At 40.7% G+C, this 22,569-nt stretch overlaps 1 protein-coding gene across 1 annotated transcript in view; it reads right to left on the bottom strand.

The window, feature by feature from the left end:
* Nucleotides 1–22,569, bottom strand: part of LOC140242901 (protein white-like) — a 37,891-nt gene that overhangs the window by 11,648 nt on the left and 3,674 nt on the right. The window contains exons 2-6 of the mRNA XM_072322648.1: nt 10,989–11,037; nt 9,893–10,088; nt 8,133–8,204; nt 7,336–7,428; nt 67–233 (exon numbers count right to left, since the gene is read on the bottom strand). Of these exons, the coding sequence (XP_072178749.1) occupies nt 67–233; nt 7,336–7,428; nt 8,133–8,204; nt 9,893–10,088; nt 10,989–11,037 (577 nt within the window). The remainder of the gene's footprint in view (nt 1–66; nt 234–7,335; nt 7,429–8,132; nt 8,205–9,892; nt 10,089–10,988; nt 11,038–22,569) is intronic.

Below are 22,569 nucleotides of genomic sequence, written 5' to 3'. Positions count from 1 at the left end.
TTTTTTTCAAATTCAAGGATCAAAGTCACAATTACTGATTTTTTGTTAGTTAATGTACATCCTTACTCGTCGAACATACTGAAGACTTGTGAAGAAGGCTGGTGGATGGTACAAATGATGTTATAACCCAGCTCAGCCAGAGAGCGTAGACTCTCTACAAGTCGCTGTGCGACGAAGGAGTCGAGTCCAGTTGTCGGTTCGTCGAGAATCAGCAGACGGCGCTCGCCAAAGAGCTAGTAAGAAGAATATTGCGTTAAAAAACAAATGAACGCCCATCATGCATCGCGTTCTTATAGGGATGGTATAGTATTGGTGGAGATGAGGATTGGGCCTTTAACTTTTTGCAAGATACCAAAAAAAAAGGCACTTATGAAACTAGTTATACAGAGCATACCATTCTAAGAGGAATTCAAAGTTTATTGGATAAAGGAAATTGGTTTTGGATTGGCTGAGATATCCAAAAACGAAGTAAAACAAAACGATCCTATAACCAAAGGTGGGTCCCACCTTTTATCAGTACAGTGTATTACTCTCTTTTGGATATCTCAGCCATTTCAAAAACCAATTTTCATCGAGTAACATTGAATCCATCTTAATAAGATTTACATGCTCTTTCATATTTCATAAGAGGTTTCTCATTATCTCACAAAAAATGTTAAAAACCTGAAGTTAGGTCTCAACCAAAACTATAATATCATCTCTTTAACAATTAAAAATCAGCAAGCTCCGTGTCTAAAAGCTTCCCTTTATATGAGCAGATGTTGTGATATGTGTTTCCTTATCCCACAAAGTCACCTTTCAGATTTCAGGATCGTTTGAAGGAATTTTCATTATTGACGAAAAAGGCACAACGGCCACACATTCTGTAAGTCATACCAAAAACACGGTTGAATTTATAGTTGGCTTTATGGGAATTTACCTCAGATATATGGAATTCAGCACTTGTAAATGCAGTACAATTTGTAGAACACGTTAGTGACGTTTGATGCAACGGCGTAAATCCGTACAGAGGAGTGGGGGGATGATAGGCGATAGTCACCATCACCACGATTACAAGCCCATAACTGGACCGGCGCAGCCTTGAGAGGGGTGGGGTGGAGAAGCTTGGTGCCCACCCCCCCCCACTCAACACGCACACACACACACACACGCACACACACACGCACACACACACACACACACACACAGTGGCGTACCATGGGTCAAGACATTATAGGGGGCACCCACCGAACTAAAACATATGTTTTAGTTCGGTGGGGGCACCTCGTGGAAAAGTAATTTTGAGGGTGTGTATGCTTATGCGTGCTTGCGTGTGTATGTGTGTGTGCGCGTGTGTGCGTGCGCTGTCAGTCTGCAAACTTAATGGGGACTACAGTACATAACGATATGTCATACATTCCACAGCGCAGTCATTGAGCAACATTTGTAAGTTTTTTAGAATGACGGCGTGAAACAACAAATTACTTGGAACAACATCAGGAGATTTGCATAAAAATTGAATGCGAGCGAGCGTTGAAAATTTTGACATTTCACAGTACAAAAACTGCCGTTTGTAGCTATATTTTTTCGCTTTCGAAAGGTGTTGCGCACCGGGTTCAACTGCTGGCAATTACCGGCAGCAACATCAGGAGATTGGCATAACGATTAAATGCGAGCGAGCGAAGCGAGCGAGCTTGAAAATTTTGACATTTTACAGTCCAAAAACTGCCGTTGGTAACTTTATTTTTTCGCTTTGGATATTAAGGAGGGGAGGGAAGCATCGGGCGCAACTGCTGGCAATTACTGGCAGCAACATCAGAAGAATGGCATAACGATTAACTGCGAGCGAGGGGAGCGAGCGAGCTTGAAATTTTGACATTTTACAGTCCCAAAACTGCCGTTTGAAGCTCTATTTTTTGCTTTGGAAATTAAGGGGGCGCAACGAGCGTAACTGCTGCCAGTTACTGGCAGCAACATCAGGAGAATAGCATAACGATTAAATGCGAGCGAGCGAAGCGAACGAGCTTGAAATTTTGACATTCTAAAACCACAAAACTGCCGTTTGTAGCTATACTTATTGGCTTTGGAAAGTAAAGGGGGGCGCACCGGTCCCAACTGCTGGCGATTACTGGCAGCAACATCAGGAGAATAGCATAGCGATTAAATGAGAGCGAGCTTGAAAATTTTGACATTTTACAGTCCCAAAACTGCCGTTTGTAGCTATATTTTTCATCGCTTTGGATATTAAGGGGGGGGGGGGGCGCACCGGACCCAACTACTGGCGATTACTGGCATCAACATCGGGAGAATAGCATAGCGATTGAATGCGAGCGAGCGGAGCGAGCGAGCTTGAAATTTTGACATTTTACAGTTCCAAAACTGCCGTTTGTAGCTATATCTTTTGCTTTGGAAATTAAGGGGGCGCAACGAGCGTAACTGCTGCCAGTTACTGGCAGGAACATCAGGAGAATAGCATAACGATTAAATGCGAGCGAAGCGAAGCGAACGAGCTTGAAAATTTGGACATTCTAAAACCACAAAACTGCCGTTTACTTATTGGCTTTGGAAAGTAAAAGGGGGGCGCACCGGTCCCAACTGCTGGCGATTACTGGCAGCAACATCAGGAGAATAGCATAGCGATTAAATGAGAGCGAGCTTGAAAATTTTGACATTTTATAGTCCCAAAACTGCCGTTTGTAGCTATATTTTTCATCGCTTTGGATATTAAGAGGGGGGGGGGCGCACCGGGCGCAACTGCTGATAATTACTGGCATCAACATCAGGAGAAAATCATAACGATTAAATGCGAGCGAGCGAAGCGAACGAGCTTGAAATTTTGACATTCTAAAACCACAAAACTGCCGTTTGTAGCTATACTTATTGGCTTTGGAAAGTAAAGGGGGGCGCACCGGTCCCAACTGCTGGCGATTACTGGCAGCAACATCAGGAGAATAGCATAGCGATTAAATGAGAGCGAGCTTGAAAATTTTGACATTTTACAGTCCCAAAACTGCCGTTTGTAGCTATATTTTTCATCGCTTTGGATATTAAGGGGGGGGGGGCGCACCGGACCCAACTACTGGCGATTACTGGCATCAACATCGGGAGAATAGCATAGCGATTGAATGCGAGCGAGCGGAGCGAGCGAGCTTGAAATTTTGACATTTTACAGTTCCAAAACTGCCGTTTGTAGCTATATCTTTTGCTTTGGAAATTAAGGGGGCGCAACGAGCGTAACTGCTGCCAGTTACTGGCAGGAACATCAGGAGAATAGCATAACGATTAAATGCGAGCGAAGCGAAGCGAACGAGCTTGAAAATTTGGACATTCTAAAACCACAAAACTGCCGTTTACTTATTGGCTTTGGAAAGTAAAAGGGGGGCGCACCGGTCCCAACTGCTGGCGATTACTGGCAGCAACATCAGGAGAATAGCATAGCGATTAAATGAGAGCGAGCTTGAAAATTTTGACATTTTATAGTCCCAAAACTGCCGTTTGTAGCTATATTTTTCATCGCTTTGGATATTAAGAGGGGGGGGGGGCGCACCGGGCGCAACTGCTGATAATTACTGGCATCAACATCAGGAGAATAGCATAACGATTAAATGCGAGCGAGCGAAGTGAGCGATCTTGAAAATTTTGACATTTTACAGTCGCAAAACTATCGTTTGTAGCTTTATTTTTTTCGCCTTGGAAATTAAAGGGGGGCGCACCGGGCGCAACTGCTGGCAGTTACTGGCAGCAACATCAGGAGAATGGCATAACGATTAAATGCGAGCGAGCAAAGCGAGCGAGCTTGAAAATTTAGACAATTCAAAGTCCAAAATCTACCGTTTGTAGCTATACATTTTCGCTTTGGAAATCAAGGGGGCGCACCGGGTGCAACTGTGGGCAAAAACTTTCAGCAACATCGGGAGAATAGCATTGCGATTAAATGCGAGCGAGCGAGCTTGGAAATTTTGACATTCTACGGTCCAAAAACACCTTTTGTAGCTATTTTTTCGCTTTGGAAATTAAGAGGGGCGCAACGGGCGCAACTGCTGGCATTTACTGGAAGCAACATCAGTTGTTTTTTGTTTTGTTTTGTTGTTTGTTTGTTTGGTTTTTTTTTTTGGGGGGGGGAACCCTCCGTTGGTATCTATACATGTAGATATCTCCACCCACGGAACTTTTGCATTTTTTTTCTAAACTGAAGTAACAGACCTGGGCCCTGTTTCATAAAGCTGTTCGTAAAGCTGTTCGTAAAGTTACGAACAACTTACGAGCGACTGGTGATCAGTTCTGATGTGCTATACTTTTCAGAATTTCCATAATTCAGCACAAGAACTGATCACCAGTCTCTCTTAAGTTGTTCGTAACTTTACGAACAGCTGTATGAAACACCCCCAGGTGCACAATTTAGATGAAACATTTTAAAATATGATAATCTAAAGTGTATTAAGTAGAAAGGACTGAACAGGGAGGGTGTAGGAGGCATGGGGTAGGCCTAACCCCTCTTACACGAGGGAGATTTTGTATTATTTTGTAGAATTGAAATTCAGCCATCTTTGGATGAAATATTTAGACAGTTTTCTATCAAAAAAGTAAGAACATTTCCACATCTCGGGAGTATCGAGGAGCAAAATGATATGTTTGTCCCCAATACTTTTATGGGGTACCATCCCCCCTCCCCCCCCCCCCCCCATCGACGCCTCTGCATATGAGGGAGCTTTAGTAAGTGAAAGATCTGCTGCACGCTCTTTGATAAAATACTAGGAAATACGTCAATCTCAAAAGTGTTCAAAATCTATCGAAAGGGATCCAGTAGCGGAGTTTTTGCATGCTTATGATTGCAATTCAACGAAATCTGGTGCATAGTTCTGGCGGTATTTGGACAATTTTCCACAAAGAAAGTTCGAGATTTGTCCTTATCTCGGGAATTGCTTGGGGGACAAATGACTTTTCTGCCCCAACACTTCCGCAGGGGTGTGGCAAATGCCTCTTTGCCTCCCCCCTCCCCGAGATAGATTCGACACCCCTGTACATGATCATCCCTGGGTATGCCCATAGATGTATCAGAGTCGTCATCGTTTCAGGAATAATTCAGGAAATGGAGGGGGGTTCAATTATGGCGGTATGGTTTTAGTTATTGTTTGTTTGTTTGTTTTCGTACATAATTTGCAGATGGTCCCGAGTTGCTCGCGTCATAGCATGTTTACATGTAAGCCTGTGCTATTTGACGTTGTCAACGTCTGGACCATAAAATGTCGATAATACTTTCTTCGCGAGCGAGCGAAGCGAGCGAGCGCTTGAGAAAATTATGTATACATTATCCTACAAGATGGAATACTGTTCAGCTATAAAAGCACATTTCTGCTTCCTCCATTTTTTCCTCAAATTTCAGGGGGGATGATTGTACAGGCCATCCCCCCTCCTCCATTTCAGGGGGGATATATCCCCCCATCCCCCCCCCCCCCGGATTTACGCCCATGGTTTGATGAAACTTAAACATGGCATTCAAAAATTTAAAGCAGCTTCCACACACTGTCACATTTTGTAGATCTAGAAACGCTCATGAGGGGCGTCATGAAATGTTATCATCACGATAAACTTACTACTTACGATAAAATTACGCGCAATTGAACCAAGCAAATCGTTAAAACTCATTATTTGGTAATCAATCGGGAATAAACAAATCATCAAAAATCGAGAAAAACACGAGAACATTGTACTTTGATCCCCTATATAGCAGGCCTCAGTTGTAACTGATAAGAATCATGTAAAAACATGATGATAAATAAAATATGCCCCACTGAGTGACTCAAGAATACAATGAACTTCATGTTAGTGTGCAAGGTCGTACCATCTTCCCTATGCCTCAATTTGAATCTACAGGTCAAATAAAGTCTTGTGAAATCACACTTTGTAATTGCTTCTGCTGATGTGGCTGGGTCTTTACTTCAGAAAAGTCAGGAATACGTTTGATGACGACTATAAATGTATAATTATGCTTCAAATGTGTTTGATTACACAACTTTCCGTTTTTCTGAACCCACTCATGCCCCAGTCACATAGACATCCCGGATCACCCCGTACCACCCCGGATCTGATCCGGTGTGATCCGGGGAGAGATCCGTGTTGACGTCTTGGACATCCTTGGACATCCGTGTATGTCCGTGTAGATTCGGGGACATCCGTGAGGCCAACACGGCAACTTTTGGAGGTCAAAAACATCCGACGTCATCCGGAAATTGCCGTGTTGGTAGAGCAATCCGGGGTGGTCCGTGTGACTGCCGTGTACCCGCCGTGTTGATCCGTGTAGATGTCGTGTTTGTCCGTGTAGACGCTGCGCTCTTCCGGCCTTATCCATGTAGCTGCCGTGTTGATACCGTGTGTACAGTCATAAAAACGCTCGTCGACACTCCATCGAGGTCGAAACTATCCCGGATCTCCCCGGATCTCCCCGGAATTTCCCGGATCTCCCCGGATCTCCCCGGATCACCATGTAGATCATTGAGCATCCGTGTTTATATGTGACTGGGGCATTAGCTGCAGCCCTAAAGTGTGATACGTTTATTTCATTCGTGACGTCATCATGTATGACCCTTGCGGTAGTAAGGAGCTCCAGCTAACAAAGGCAAGACATGTTTCACGCAATACAATTCTTCACCCTTTCTTACCATAGACTCAATCCTGGAACATTTTCTGCAGAGCTGTGGAGATCATAACTGAAAAGTTCTTAAGTGTTACTAATTAGCTGTCTTTGTGATACTTTGTGCAATTGTCAAGGTAAGTCAAGGTATCTGAGCATGATATCAGGCATTGTGATGTTTATCTTCACCAGACATTACTGTTGAAAAAAAAATCACGAAAGCATCTTTTATTTATTTATTTATTTATTTAATACTTTTTTTTTTTGGTAGGGGTGGCTTAGAAGGTTCAGAAACAAAATACAGTGCACTCCTGTCATAACAAACACGATTATAAAGAAATTCTCGTTACAACGAAGTAAAAAATCAGATGCCAATATTACCATCTATATCATAATTCATTACTGTTCGGTTATAACGAAATTTCGACATAACAAAGAAAACTGCCCGGCCCGAGGACTTCTTTATAACGGGAGTGCACTGCATTGAAATGACTATGTTACGTTGCATGGATCAAACAGTTGCTGTTCCAGAATTTGTGATTGTACACCAATGCACACATTAGTAGAAATCAATAGCTTGAATGTCAGGGAACCTTTGAACAGATTAGACGTTAGAGGTAAAATAAATGGACTTGTAGTAAGCTAAGGTAAAAAAGAAAAAAGTAGATGACAGGGTTCACATTTACCTGTAGCGATAGACAATCGATTTGTTATCGATGACATACCTTACATGCTACGGAGACGCGTTTTCGCTCACTCCCTGAGATTCGTGCGGGACCTACGTCGATGAGGGAGTCAGCGCAATCCAGTAAGGAAAACTGAAGATGAACGGAATTGATTTATATTTGCATACGACACTGCACTGCAACAACAATATTCCGATTCCAAAGCTAGTCATGAATAACTCTAACATCCATTGAAAAAAAAAAATTGAATCGCCAACACCGGTGTTAATACACTACATCACTCAGGAGACAATGCAATAGCATGAACAGGAATACCAACAACATGTATTTGAAAATGTTTTAAAATAAATATCCCTATTTTGTTATTGAAACTAACAAGATTTTACATGAGAAATGAGATCTCCACAAATTATTACAGACATGCAGTTTGATACATATTTGGAAGGGCTATTTTGTTCATATTAAGCACTTTTTAAGCAGCTTTAAAATGGAATTTGACAGCATATATTTTCTTCTTTCATTTCAGAAATTATTATCACAATCACTTGCAAGTAAGAAGGACAGTAAGATATGATGTAGCATATTTAGATAATCAGAGTTTAAAGAATTGCCATTAGAGCATATTAAACGGATCACTGGCCTGAATTCAGAAAGTTAGTTCAAATCGAATTCCGAGATTTAATTCACGGAGTAAAAGAGTGAGATTCGCGTGCAGAACACATTCACAATCGATCGAGGTCTGTTGGCGAACGCTCAGCACTGTGTCCCGCTCATTTAGGCAGTCGGACTGTACTATATTTAAACTATTTTTGTGTAAATTTCAACGTTAATTTTACCTGGGTTAGAAGTTCGTCGACCTTATTGATTATGTCTTGAGGTGACAGACGTTTATATGTCGTCATCGTAGCCTTTGAAATAAATAAAGATACAGCGTGCGAGATAAGGAATGATATAATAGTGATCGCGTTATTCAATTCACGTAAGAGAACGCATGATGCATAGTCATTATGATAATTATAACAAACGCTTGCGTTTTCGCAACAGTATGAATTTTCGCTGGAAATGGGAAAATTACAAGAAAAAAAAAACAAAGTGAGTGAAAGGTGATTGTTGAATATTATTTTAGTGTTTACAGTATTTACAACTATAGAAATATCACTGTAATTAATATTCCGGCCAAAAACTAAGGGAGTTAGCTCAATCCACAATATATTCATATGATTTCATTCAAACAGTGCTGTTACAATGGCAGTGCATTGTCTGACATTGATGAAAGATTAAGCTAACACACCTATCACTCTAGCAGTCACAGGTAAAAGATTTCAAGTAAAATGCTCAGAACTGAGGAAATTATTTGCGCGTTCAACAATATCTTTGTACCGTGTTATTGAAAGAATGTTGTTAACATGGCAACACATAATTCGGCATTGACGAAAAATATGTTTTACAGGTTTACATTCTATAGTGGTCACGTGTATCAAATTTTAAGACAAATACTAAAAAACTGCTGGAGTTACCTCAATCCACAATATTTGTGTATAATTTTCATTCCAAACAAAAAGTTACCATGACAACACAATCACGGTTCGACATTGATAAAAGATAAAGATTGCACATGTATCAGTGATCACGTTTGTCAGATATCAAGTCAAATGCTAAAAAACTGATGGAGTTATTAGGGCCTAAATTGTGAAGTTAATCCACAATATTTTTGTATGATTTTCATTTAAAAACAGTTACCGTGGCAACACATTAGTTGCCATTGACGATTTTCTCTTTTTTCACATGTTTACAGTGCTTCTTCACACTAAAGTATTATGGCGATCATATGTCTCCAAGTCCAACTCAATTTCAAAGTCCAATTTCAAAAGTTGAGAGTAATTCCATTCACAAAAGCTTGTATAATTTGTATACAAACTGCTGCTGCCATGATAACACATTCCTTGACATTCAAAAGAAAAGGTGTCTTGTACAACTACACACATGTACCGAATTTTGATTGAATTGCTTTAAAACTCAGAGTTGTAGTTCGATCCACGACATTTTAATATCATTTTCATGAAAATTAGTCGTTATTAACTCAGCCACGCATCACGCAATACTGAAGAAAAGGTGTCTCGCACAATACATCTACCCATGATAGCGGTCACACAGTGTCATGCCAAAGTTTAGGTCAATTGCACAAAAAATGACGGAGTAGTTTGATCCACAAGACTCGCAACTGACCGACCGACAGATCGACCGCCCGACCGACCGACTGACCGCCTAACCGCCGTCCAGTCGACATCGGGGGGGGGGGGGGGGGGATTTCTATCCATCCCGTTATCTCACCGGGGTTATAAAAAGGATTGTGAAATAAGTGTTATTGGCTTTTATAGTTAACTGTCAATAACCGAAAATTATCGCAACATTTAGAAGAAACTTCGATCTTTACTTCTGTTGGCAAATCATAACAGCAACAACTTAACTGGGAAGAAACCAATTTTATTGCTCGTTCCAGACTAACAGGATTAGGCATAAAGTTCTTTCTGTCGCACTCACCTCAATAAAGCTATTAATACCCTAAAAGACAAGACTCTGCACTTGTCATACTCACAGAAAACATCAGATATTCACTGACTGTCAACGTTGGTGGCAGTATATCATTCTGTTGAACGTAGCTAATCAATTCCTCGGCTGTCGAGCCCAGTTCGGTAACAGGGTGTCCGTTTAACAACACCGTGCCTTTCACTTCCAGCCCGGAGGTTCCTCGGTTGGTCAACACGTTCAGCAACGTGGTCTTTCCTGCCCCGCTAGTCGATTACGGGAGAAAATGGAATGGTAATCACTATACTGTAAATTAGAACATGCACACACTTAACAGAGGCCGTGGAACTGGGGGCCATCCCCCCCCCCCCCCACACACACACACACACACACACAAAATCTGTCGTACTAGTACCTACTGTACAACGTCGATCAATTTTCTGACATATTCGAAATCCATCTTATTAGATTACAAAAGAGACGTTTCCTAAAAACCACAAAACTTTCCCGAAGCTTGCATGAAACTTAAAAGAATGGTATAATTTTGGTTGACGCCTAGCTTCAGGTTTCTAACTTTTTTTTTTTTTGGGGGGGTGAGAAAATGAGAAACATCTTATTAAATATGAAAGAGCATGTAATTTCAAGAGCAATTCAATGCTCATTTGATGAAAATTGATTTTGATATGGCTGTCATATCCAAAACAAGCAATATTTATATAAGGTGGGACCCGCCTTTTATTATCTCTTTGTTATACTTCTCAGCCATTTCAAAACAGATTTTTATCAAATAAACTTTGAATTCCTCTATGCTCTGTCACATTTCATAAGTGGTGTCTCAGTTTCTTGCAAAAAGTTAAAAGCTCAATCCTCATCCCCACAAATACTTTACCATCCCTTCAATTGCTAGACAGATGTATTCCGGTGAAAATGAATGGATTTTTTTTTTTGTACAAGTGAATGAAATAGTTATTTGCATTATGTGTACTGTTAATTAGTCCTTACAAATACCCAATGAATTTGACTTCGCTAGTGAACTCTAATGGTTTATTACCATCACATATAATTGCCTGAACTTTGTAGTAAGTAGGGGGCAATTGGAAATTCCATAAAAAATGAAGTATATATCATCACCTTTATATTGGTATCTTAAAAATCTTCCAATTTACCTTGCTCCCATTAATGCCATTAGCTGCCCCGGACCGGACACTCCAGATACTGACAAGAGAAGAAAATGAGAATCCTTATATTTTGTAACTTTTGATTTGACAAACCTCCAAGAAAAAAAAAAAGAAGGAAGACAACACCAACTACCAAACAAACACACAAAAACAAGATAATGTTTGAAAAGGATGAGCAAAGGGCTGTCGATGTTAAGTTTTCAATATATTATATCATATACATGAAGGCAATTGTAATACAATCTTTCGGAATGAAGTGACTGTGAAGTGGGACGACAATCTGCTGTAGCAAATGGTTCGTTAAGAAAATGTGTTTCGAATGATGAGAGGTCATCGATGATAAGAATCTGTATGTTCTGAATTCTTTAAGATTTTTCACTTTTTTTTTTGGGGGGGGGGATGTCTTAAAAGACGTAGTTTCCAGTCTTCTCCTCTGGAATGGCACCGTTGCAACTGTGAGATGATATAACCAAAATTTTGTTTTGTTTTGCTTTGTTTTCTTTTGTTTTGTTTTTCCATTTGTATGTTTGTTTCCTTGATTTGTATTCTCCTTTTCTTTGGTAGGTACGTTTCTTTTGCTTGCTTCTTTTTTTTTTTTTTTTTTTTTTTTTGTTGTTGCGGGTTTTTTTTTTTTTTTTTTTTTTTTTTTAAATAGGGCATTACTGGTATCTACACTTTATGGTGACTTTATGCAACATCGCTATCTCCAAAATGATTTCTGTAAGCCACAACTTCTCTTCAACTTGAAAGGGGGAGAAACCTCGCCCACATCGTTTCAATTCATTCACCATGTACGGTCGAATGTGCTCATATCATTTCCACTGATTTCGGTAAATCTATCGTACTGTCAGGTGCCGTTCCCTGGGGCATAGTGCTTTACATTTGTGAGGGGTAATGACAAGCAGAGTGTCTGATTAATTAGCTTCGGTTAAGTTAATTCATTCTTATATGATTTCTACATGTATCAGAGTATGTTTCCTTGGTATATAGGTGAGTCCCAATGGATTGAATGTCATCAATTCGTATAGTGGTGGTTATTATATACAATCCCTGTATGTGCCGTGCAAGTTTGTGGGTGAAATGCTTTTTTGTTCTATTCAATTCAGTTTTACTATTTTTTGCTCATCAAACAGTCCGAAGAGTAACAACGTGAGTTTTATATACATTTAAGTCCCAGTCAGGTTCTTATGTATATACCGAATATACAGCTTGCGGGATTAGCAGTGTTTTTTGTTTGATTCCTTCACTTCAGTAACTTTAAAAAGAAGGGATCTCACACGACGGGATTCTCGTTTCATATCAGAATCCACGATAGCTGAAATACTCAGACGACCATTTCCATTTCATCTTATTTGAGTTATTGTTAACTAAAAAGAATGTGAAAAGTATGCATTTGTTGCAAGAAAAAGCTATTCGTATTATAACCCAATCACATTACTTGTCGCAAACTTCTGCATTGTTCCAAAAAATGAATACATTACCAATTCAAGATATAATCTGCTTTCAAACAGGAATCTTTATGCAACATTATTTATTCGGTGCATTACCTACCCCGATATACAACAATGTTCACATCTCAACAGCAGTATTCATTCTAATAATACATGTACAAGAAACCAACACAATTTTCGTCCTCCCCTCTACCGAACCGAATTAGCCGAGTCAACATTTTTTTTTTTATCAAGGTCCCATTTTGTAGAATGATTTACCAAAGGAACTGAAAAACTGCAAGTCATTGCCGCATTTCAGAAAGAATTTAAGACGCACTTTCGTACTTCATAGCAACATAGTTTTTTTTTATATTCTGCCAGTATTTCATTCTTTTTCTTTTTTTTTCTTTTTCTTCTTCAGCCTGTTTTGATTGTGTACCGTTTTTGTCCTATTTATTGTGTACCTATATATCATTATAAGTTGAAAAAGTCTTGTATTTACTTTGGTGGCTATTCCCAACCAGCCTGAAAGACCTTAATTGGTCCCCTACAATAAATTTGTTTATTCTATGACTTGAAATGTAATGATTGTTGATTTTAATGTGGAAATAAATGAAATGAAATGATGGTATTTTTCTTGACAGAACTATCATAGACATCTCACAGGTATCCTTCCATTACAATTCACCAAATCAGTAGAACAAACTCGTAAAAACTATCAGTAAGCGATATAAAATCACGACATCGACTTGTCACGGTGTATAGCCCACCAGCACAATGATATCGAATCTACCGTCGGTCGGAAGCAAAGAAGTTAATACGTATACGAAGCTGCTTGATAACAGTTCTCGGGAAATCGCGGAAGGAACGGGTTAAGGTATAGTGTAATATAGACCTACAGATATATATGTTATTGGTATATCTCGGGTTAATTTTTAGTACCTTTGTAATATAGACCTAGATATATATGTTATTGCTATATCTCTGATAAATTTTAGTACATTTGTAATACTAATTCTTAAACCAAGTACATGCGTCTCTACCATGTTTCTCGTATATCACTTGTGTTACCAATAAAAGAAGATAAAGAACGGAAATCAATATAACTCGGTCGCTATTTGTTTTATAGACATAGCTCGCTTGTATAACCGATATCGAGGAAAGTGATAAAAAAAAATGTCGAGTTCTCGCTGCCTTGTAGCTAAGCTGTATAGTCATATCTAGTCATTACAAGCATAGAATCATTAAAACTTAATAATTCGATAGATTTATTATCGATGATATATTCTCACTGTGTTTACAATGCTTTCAAACCTAACATAATTATACCACACGTATTAACATATGAAGTAGAAAATAAAGAGGAAAATAAAGAAATGTAAAAGAACGCCATTCCAAACTATTCGTTGTATATATCATACTCCTCATTCATTCAGAAAAAAAAAATGAAGAAATACCAACGAACTTCTTTACCTCGATGTTTGATGTATATTCCACGCATGTCCACCATTAAGAAGAAAAAAAGAATAAGAAAATAAAGAAGAAAACAAAGAAATATGAAAGAGCCCCTTATCCAACGACTCTTTTCTTCACAACCCTTGTCCTGTACGTGTAACTAATTAGTCTCGTAGTCTTAAGATCAATCGTTTTTTACGACCAATCACACCACATTCCAATCCACTCCCCATCGCACACAAAACAAAAAACACGCCCACATCAACCACACATTACGCCACGCACACACGCACACAACGCACACAACGCAACACCAAAACCGGTACTAACACATTCATGTACAATCTTCACACGGTCCTCACCATCCGAATCCAAACCACATCACACGTTATAACATACAACCGTCACCAAGACATTTTCACAACCACATCACACGTTATAACATACAACCGTCACCAAGACATTTTCACCCATATAACACATCACAAAAAAAAAAAAATTCTTAGTTCCACCATATCTCGGACTTAGACAAAATATCAACATCACATCACACGTTATAACATAGGACCGTCACCGAAAATTTCGGCCAATTTCTTAACTACAGCGTCTATGGAGAAATTCTAAGTCCAACTTTAACACAGGGGCCATGGAAAACGAACACCCCCGATTAGCCTACAACACGCGATTTCCCATAGGGCGTCGCCATTTAGACTGCTATAACTACTCACTGCGACTTCCCGAGTTGTTCTTTGGTGGAATCACCTAATCTCCTTTTAGAGTAGTATCTAAAACTAGAAACACACTCGTAGAGCGCAGACCTCCGCCTATAGCAACTCATTTCCACCCACCTTAGTTATTTTCACGTTATATTGTAGTCATACATTCATTGTACAATGAATGTATTTCTATTCTTGCAGGTCGAAGGGTGCGGACGTGCCGTGGTGCTCTCGCGGTTCTACTTGTACTATTAACCGAATTTTGCATCTATTTTCTGCCTTTCAGCTTTGATTAATATTGTTTGTTCTTCTTGATCATATGAGTGAGCCTGTTTTTCATTTATTTGATCCTTATGTGACACATTTCTGCTGAACTTGTTTTGAAATTTGACTGCGGATCTGAAAGCAAAGGACAACGCATATCATCGTAAGTTGTTCGACTCACGGCAGTCAAGCACTGCTTTGCACAGTCTGTCGCAGTGCGTGCACGTCCGCTGCTCTTAAGCTTCCGCCCTATGCAGTTTGAGTTACCGTGATTTATACATGTTATCACTTACTTTACTACTTTGTTGTGTTGATGTTATATACTTCGTAAGATCATTTATCATTCATTGTAGCGAACAGTATATTGTCTAATTATTATTTTTCTTTTTGTCTTAGATGTGTAGGCCTATTTTCCTCTGTTTTGAGTTATAGTATCCACTATTAGTATTATCCATTATCTTTGATTGACTTCACCTGTAGTTTATTTGTGAAAGGAAAGTATTATCTGTCTGTTACTGTGTTATTATATATCCACTGTGTATTTACACCCAGGTGTCAAAATACATCTGATTCTGTGTATACTTGTGTAAACTGCAGTGTTCGGTCGCTGCACGTTGCCAAAGCTATAGTGTGTAGCTACATGTAGCTGCCATTTTGTTTCTCACCTCCTCTATACACGCGTTCTCTTTTGTAATTCCCTTTGTTCTATACTATCCGACCTATTTACTTTATAACTGAGAGGCCTCAGACTTTCTTTAGAGTTCCTTATCGTTTGGTCTCTCTTGTCATTGCCTGGTTTTTTCCTTTTCTTCGTATTCGGTCCGGTGCGCCTTTAGTCCTCCTTTTCCCTTTTATTCATTTCGCCTCTCCCTGCCCCACTTTATTGTTTATCCGGCCCACTCGATCCTCTTCCTACATGGCCGTCACAATGGCGGCCATGTCTGGAATTCAGGACGTCCCTCCCCTCATTGTCCCCGCTAATGACTCCGAAGAAAACCCCAACAACCTCTTAGAGATAGAACCTGACCCCACTCCGATTCCTAGCCGCGACACTGGCTTTACTGAAGTATCACGAAAAAGACAACGACCGAATTCCCAACCCTACTCCGATGACGAATCTGATCTGTTTCACACACCCACCCGTCCTCCCTTCAACCCGCATGTAACTATCATTGGCACAGTCAAAAACATTACTCTCATCAACCCCATCCAGATCGCACGTGAAATAAACAAGCTAGTAGGAAAAGTGTCTCAAGTCCAACGCAAACAAAAATCCTTCACTATCAAATGTTTCAATCCTAAACAGGTTCGTACTCTTATGGAACTGAATGATTTCTGCAAAACCCCAATTCGTGTCACTAACGACAAGTCATTCTCTCCTGTTCTAAAAGGTGTCATCAAACGCGTCTCGCCCGAGTTAACGGAACAAGACATCAAGGAGGCGCTGGCGGGCCAGGATGTGACCGAAGTTAAGCGCATCTCAAAGCGATCAAACGATGGTCCCACCCCAACCAATGTACTTGTTCTCTCTTTCGACTGCCCCTCACTTCCAGAATCAGTGTGCATTGGCTACGAAACTTTCCCAGTAAGTGTATATGTTCCCCCTGTTTCTCGCTGTTTTCACTGCCAGAGGTTTGGTCACACAAAAGATACATGTAGATCTAAACAGCGTTGTGTAAGGTGTGGAGAAAACCATGATCTCTCTTCTTGCCCGTCCAAATCCAATCCAAAATGTCTGCGATGCGGGGGCCCCCATAGCGCGGCATACGCAGGTTGCCCAAAGTTCAAACTTGCACGTAAAGTGCAAAATTACTCCACTTTGAATCATGTTTCCTACGCTGAAGCTGCCAAAAAACTACAGGTTACCCAATCCAACACCCAGGCTATGATTATTCTAACCCAGATCAATCTGACCCGCAACATCTCCCAGGTCCTCATGTGCCCGATTCTCCTCCTCAATCCACCATACCTGCTCCCATTCATAACTCCAAGTCCACCCCTACCGCCTCCTCCATCACTACTTCTCGCTCCCATCCTACCACTGTGAATGTGACCCATGCATTTACTCAACCCCAACAGGCTACTGACAGGGCCCAGGTTCACAGAAGCCTCCCAGTCCCCACAGATACAAATACGGCCTCCACTCAAACTAACAAACGGCAACTCCCTCCTACAACATCCATTCTCCTAGTAGAAAAAACTAGTCTCCTTTGTGAGCACAGTTATCAACAATCTTCATGCGGCTGATTCTGACCACAAGAGAATCATGTTAGTTGCTCAATCTGCAAACACTTGCTTCGATGTGGTCGTTTCCCAGGAAAAGATATTCGAACTCCTACACCAGAACCAATAATGGATCTGAACCTCATTATTTGGCAGTGGAACGCCAGAGGGCTCCCCTCTAATGGCGCGGAGCTGACTCAACACATCTACTCTTCCCCTTCTCCCCCACATGTTATCCTCGTGCAAGAGACCTGGTGTCACGATGACACAAATTTCTCCATTCCTAAGTATACTGCTCTGTGGCGCAATCGCGTCTCATCACGTGGAGGTGGCTGTGCAATTTTTATTCATCAAGACGTAAATTTCAGCAATGTTCATTATTTCCCTCACCTAGAGGGCTTAAAAGTCAATATTCTGTATAGAAATGTTTCTGTCACTGTGATAAATTTTTACAATCCCATAAAAAGATTGTCCACACAAGATTTACTTTCACTTACAGTCGACTGCCTGCCATACTATGTCATTGGAGGAGATTTTAACGCCCACCATCCTGCATGGGGAGGAACCACTATGGACCTCAACGGAAAAGTCATATTTGAATTTTGCAATGATCACGATATTGTTATACTTAACGATTCCTCAGCAACACGCTTTGACATTGCTAGAGGATCTTCCACATCAATTGACCTCACTCTTGTTCCTCCGTCATTAGCCCCCCACTGTAACTGGTCGGTATCCCCGTTTTCCCTCGGGAGTGATCATTACCTTATATATTGCAGTGTTCATTTTACTTTGCGATTAAAGCGACTTTCCATACCTAGCGCTTCCTCTCAAAATCATGACAATCTTCCGCCCCGTTGGGCTTTTCGAAGAGCCAATTGGGAATTATTTCAGCGTGAACTAGAATTGTTACATCATTCACACAGCTCCCGTCCAGCAAATATTTACGATTTGTATGATCTTTTTCTACAATGTATTACCCAAGCTGCTAATGCTTCTATTCCCCTCCAGACCCCGACATGTCGCCCACCTCTTCCCTGGTGGTCGGCGGCCTGTTCGAGAGCTGTCCGCGACCGTCATCGTGCCAAACGCAAGCTTGATAAGTCATATCTTTACGATGACTTAATCGCTTATCTACAATTCAATGCTGCAGCCAGGCGCACCATTATATCAGCCAAACGTTCTCATTTCACTACTTTTTGCAACTCTTTGAACCGTTTTTCCCCACTCTCAGATGTATGGTGCAAAGTAAAACTATTGTCTAACAATAACACCAGGAGTACCTTCCCACCCATACTTATAAACAATACTTATACTCATGACGCCCACTGTATCGCCAATGCTATGGCAGTTGCTTTCTCTCAAAAGCCTTCTTTAACTCCCACTCTCCCTCTCCCTACTTCCCAACCCCCATCCTATATACATGACAATGATTCTCCTCTCAACGCTCCTTTCACTCCCAAAGAGCTCGAAATGGCGATCAAAGCTTCCAAGAACTCAGCCCCTGGGGGCGATGGAATCAACAAACAGTTGTTAAGTCATTTAAATGACAATATGTTTTGCTCTCTGTTAGAGATTATTAACATGAGTTGGGAAACGTCTGTGATCCCGCCCCAATGGAAACACTCCATTATCAAGCCCATACTAAAGCCTGGCAAGGACAAACATTCCATCAGCTCCTACCGCCCAATTTCTCTCACACCTATTGTATGTAAACTCATGGAACGTATGATTGTCCGTAGACTCTCGTACATTATTGATAAATACGATTTAATTTCTTCCCATCAGTCTGCTTTCCTCCGACATCGTAGAATTCTCAATAATCTCCTTTGCTTAGAATCCGAAGTAAGGAAATCCCTATTCAGTAAAGGATATACGGTCGCTATCTTTCTTGACATTTGTCAAGCCTTCGACTCTATTAATCATCAGGTACTGCTTTCCAGACTTTACTCAGTGGGACTTCGAGGCCGACTTCTAAGCTGGGTACAAAGTTTTCTGGACTCACGAACTTTTCAGGTGCAAATAAACTCCACACTTTCAGACATTCGTACATGCCAAGCTGGCCTCCCGCAAGGTAGCGTCATTAGTCCTCTATTATTCAATTTGTTTATTGATGAAATTATACATTATTGTGCATCAAACGTGTCTATGTATGCTGACGACATCGCTTTATGGCATTCTTCTACCAGTCTTCGTCACATCAATACAAACTCCAGTCCGATGTGAATAGCATCTCTGATTGGATGACACAGTATGGACTCTCTCTGTCTACTAATAAGTCTAAAGTGGTTATATTTCACTCTCGCCCAGTTTCTCCCACAGGTTTCTGCATTCGTCTCCAGAACGCTCCGCTTGAAGTCGTCCCTTCTCATAAATACCTAGGGGTTACCCTTGATTACTCCTTGTCATGGTCCCCTCATGTTCAAGACATCGTAATGAAATGCAACAAACGGTTAAATCTCCTCCGTTCGCTAACCGGTTCAAACTGGGGCGCCGATACACAAATCCTTCTCTTACTCTGCCGGTCTCTAGTCCGCCCTCATCTCGACTACGCCTGTGAAATCTATGGTTCTTTATACCCGCTCCTTTCAAGCAAACTAGATACAGTACAGGGCCATGCCCTTCGAATATGCACCGGCGCGGTACCATCCACCGCCCTGCATGCACTTCAAGTAGAATGTAACGAACCACCACTCCATATACGCCGTGAAAGGGCCGCCTTCAATTACTGCGCCTACATATACACACTGTCCCCACTTCACCCCGTCCGAAAAGCCATTGTCAACTGCTGGCAATACTCTTCGAATAAATGGCCACAAAACAAACTTCCTTTCGCTCTCCGAGTAAAGCCGCTTACGGACACTTTCCTAAAGCTGCAACCAATGCATGTTTATCCCAGTCCCCCTTGGTCCATTGAACATCCCAATATTGACTTCTCTCTTCACAGCTCATGTCCCAAGACCGCCCTCCCTTCAGCGCAACATCAAACTGCTTTTCAAACCATAAAGACCACATATTCAAACCACCTGACAATTTACACTGACGGTTCCCATGATCCCTCCACTAACTGTTCTGGCATTGGAATTTACGTACCTCACTATCGTCATGAAATAAGTGAAAGGGTTTCACCCATCTCAATTTGTCGTACAGAACTGGTAGCAATTCTTCTTGCCCTATCATGGCTGGAATCCTCTCCCCCTCTCAGAGCTGTTATTTTCTCAGATTCTCTCAGTGCCTTGACACTTTTGAATAACCACACCTCGAATATCCTTGACCTTCCCAATGAAGTCCTTCTTAAATGCTCAAATCTTGTAATGATTGGGTGTGACATCACTTTAGCATGGGTACCAGCTCATTGTGGTCTAGCGGGCAACGAAAAAGCCGATTATCTTGCCAAACAAAGTTTACGTAAGAACATTACAATCAGTGTTCCTCTAAGTGTTGATGATATACGACATGTAATTAAACATACATGTCTTGACGCTTGGAACGCGTTATGGCGCTCGTCTAAGAAAGGACGCCATCTTTTCAACATCCAACCCTGTGCCTCAAACACCTTCACCTTTGAAAGTCTGAACAGACGTGATGAAATAATAACTCACCGACTCCGCATGGGCAGAGCCAGATTAGCAACTTTTTATCATATTATCCGTAAGCATCCCACTGGTCTTTGCTCAATATGCAATGCACTGGAAACCGTGGAACATTATCTATTACACTGCAAACAACACACAAATCAACGTACAAATCTCATGCGTGCTATCCATAAGCAATCACTAAACATCACTGATTTACTCGCAAATCACAAAGCTCTGGACGCAGTTATTGCCTATGTCAAGGAAACCAACAAACTTTGCTGTAGCATGGACTTTGCAAAGTCTTGCAGAATGTACATGTACTTTATCATTTTGCAAACGTAGATTTCAAGATATTTTGTGAGTCGTCGTATTATATGTTATTATGCATTATTGTTATTATCAATTACTTGTTTATTAATAGTGTCTCCCACGTTGCTGTGGAATGCATTTGAAGATGTATGTACATGTATCATACATCTTCATAAATAATTGCGAGTTGCCTATACACACGTCATGTTGGCATATATCTGCTTATCAATGATATGTGGGTTTTTCTGTTTGTTTGTTTTGTTTTGTTTTTGTTTTGTTTTTTCATGCTTGATTGTGATATATCTCACTTATGATTTATTTAGTCTCGTTTTCCCCTTCCCAGTACACAGGGGAAGGATTTTCAATCTCTCCTATCCTCAGCGTAATAGACCTTCACGACATTCGCAGCGGACATCGCTCTCCGGTCCCCTCCGACAACAAGCCCACCTTGGTCAGCCGTCACGTCGAGGCCTCCATCCGTCCACCTCGCCTATAGGTGCCGGAATCTGCAGCAAGCGGGTTTGGGGAGTCACTCGCTGCTGCAGATCCCGGCATCTCCCTCAATGGGCCTCTATTATATAAAATATATACATGTATATTGTCTTACGTTCCTTGCGTGCGTTTCCCTAGCAAGAACAGGGGATCCTTTCGTTCATATACCTATAGTGTGATTTTATAAATAATACACTTTTCATCATTTTTGTGGTGAGAACAACTTAAAATGTTTATTAAATTCCCTTTCGTATGAGTCGCCTGCACCTAATTAGCACTTTAAATCTGTGGTTTGAATTTATTTTGAAGATTATTATGACTCCCACTTTCTGGCACTAAATTGTACTTTTTATTTTTTGGGGCTTGAAGCCCGCAGGTATACTCATACGTCTTTGATTCCAGGATTATATCTGTATCATATTTCTCCGTTGTTTGCTGCAAATATTTTTCTGTATCAACGCCTTAGAGCTCCTTGATATAAACACTGTATATATATTTTTTTCTTCTTCTTCTTTCTTTCGGAACAATGATACAGTTATAGTAATTTTATCTATTTTGTAAAAAACATATCATTGTGTGTGTGCTCTATTTAAATACTGTACATTATTTTGGGTTGAACCATGATATGGATGTGTCTGTGCGTGGTTGAAGGTGTGTGTATGTGGTTGAGTGTGTGCACGTGGATGAGTTAGTGTGCGGTACACGCGCGCGTGTATTGTGTAGTTATTTGAGTTTGTCTGAAGAATATGAGGTATTCATCAATATCATATGAGCTCCCTCGTGGAGACTTTATGAGCTCCTTTGTGGAGACAATATGAGCTCCCTCGTGGAGACGATATGAGCTCCCTCGTGGAGACGATATGAGCTCCCTCGAGGAGACTTGTTATGCATTTAACATTCTTGTTTATATCTCTTTAAGATCTATAATGTTTGTTTTATGTTATAAGTGCTGTCTGGGGCAAATTATTTGTATAGGGCCCCATTTCTCTCTCTCTCTCTTCTTTCGATCTTTAAAATAACAACAACAACATTCATTGTTATCATTCTGCATTTTAAATTTTTTGACCATCAGAATATACCCTTTGCTTTTGGAAGCAAACTT

Source organism: Diadema setosum, chromosome 19 (genome assembly GCF_964275005.1).
Source record: "Diadema setosum chromosome 19, eeDiaSeto1, whole genome shotgun sequence".
NCBI lineage: Eukaryota > Metazoa > Echinodermata > Echinoidea > Diadematoida > Diadematidae > Diadema > Diadema setosum.
The sequence above is the reverse complement of the archived record's forward strand: the minus strand, read 5'-3'. Positions and strand labels throughout refer to the sequence as shown.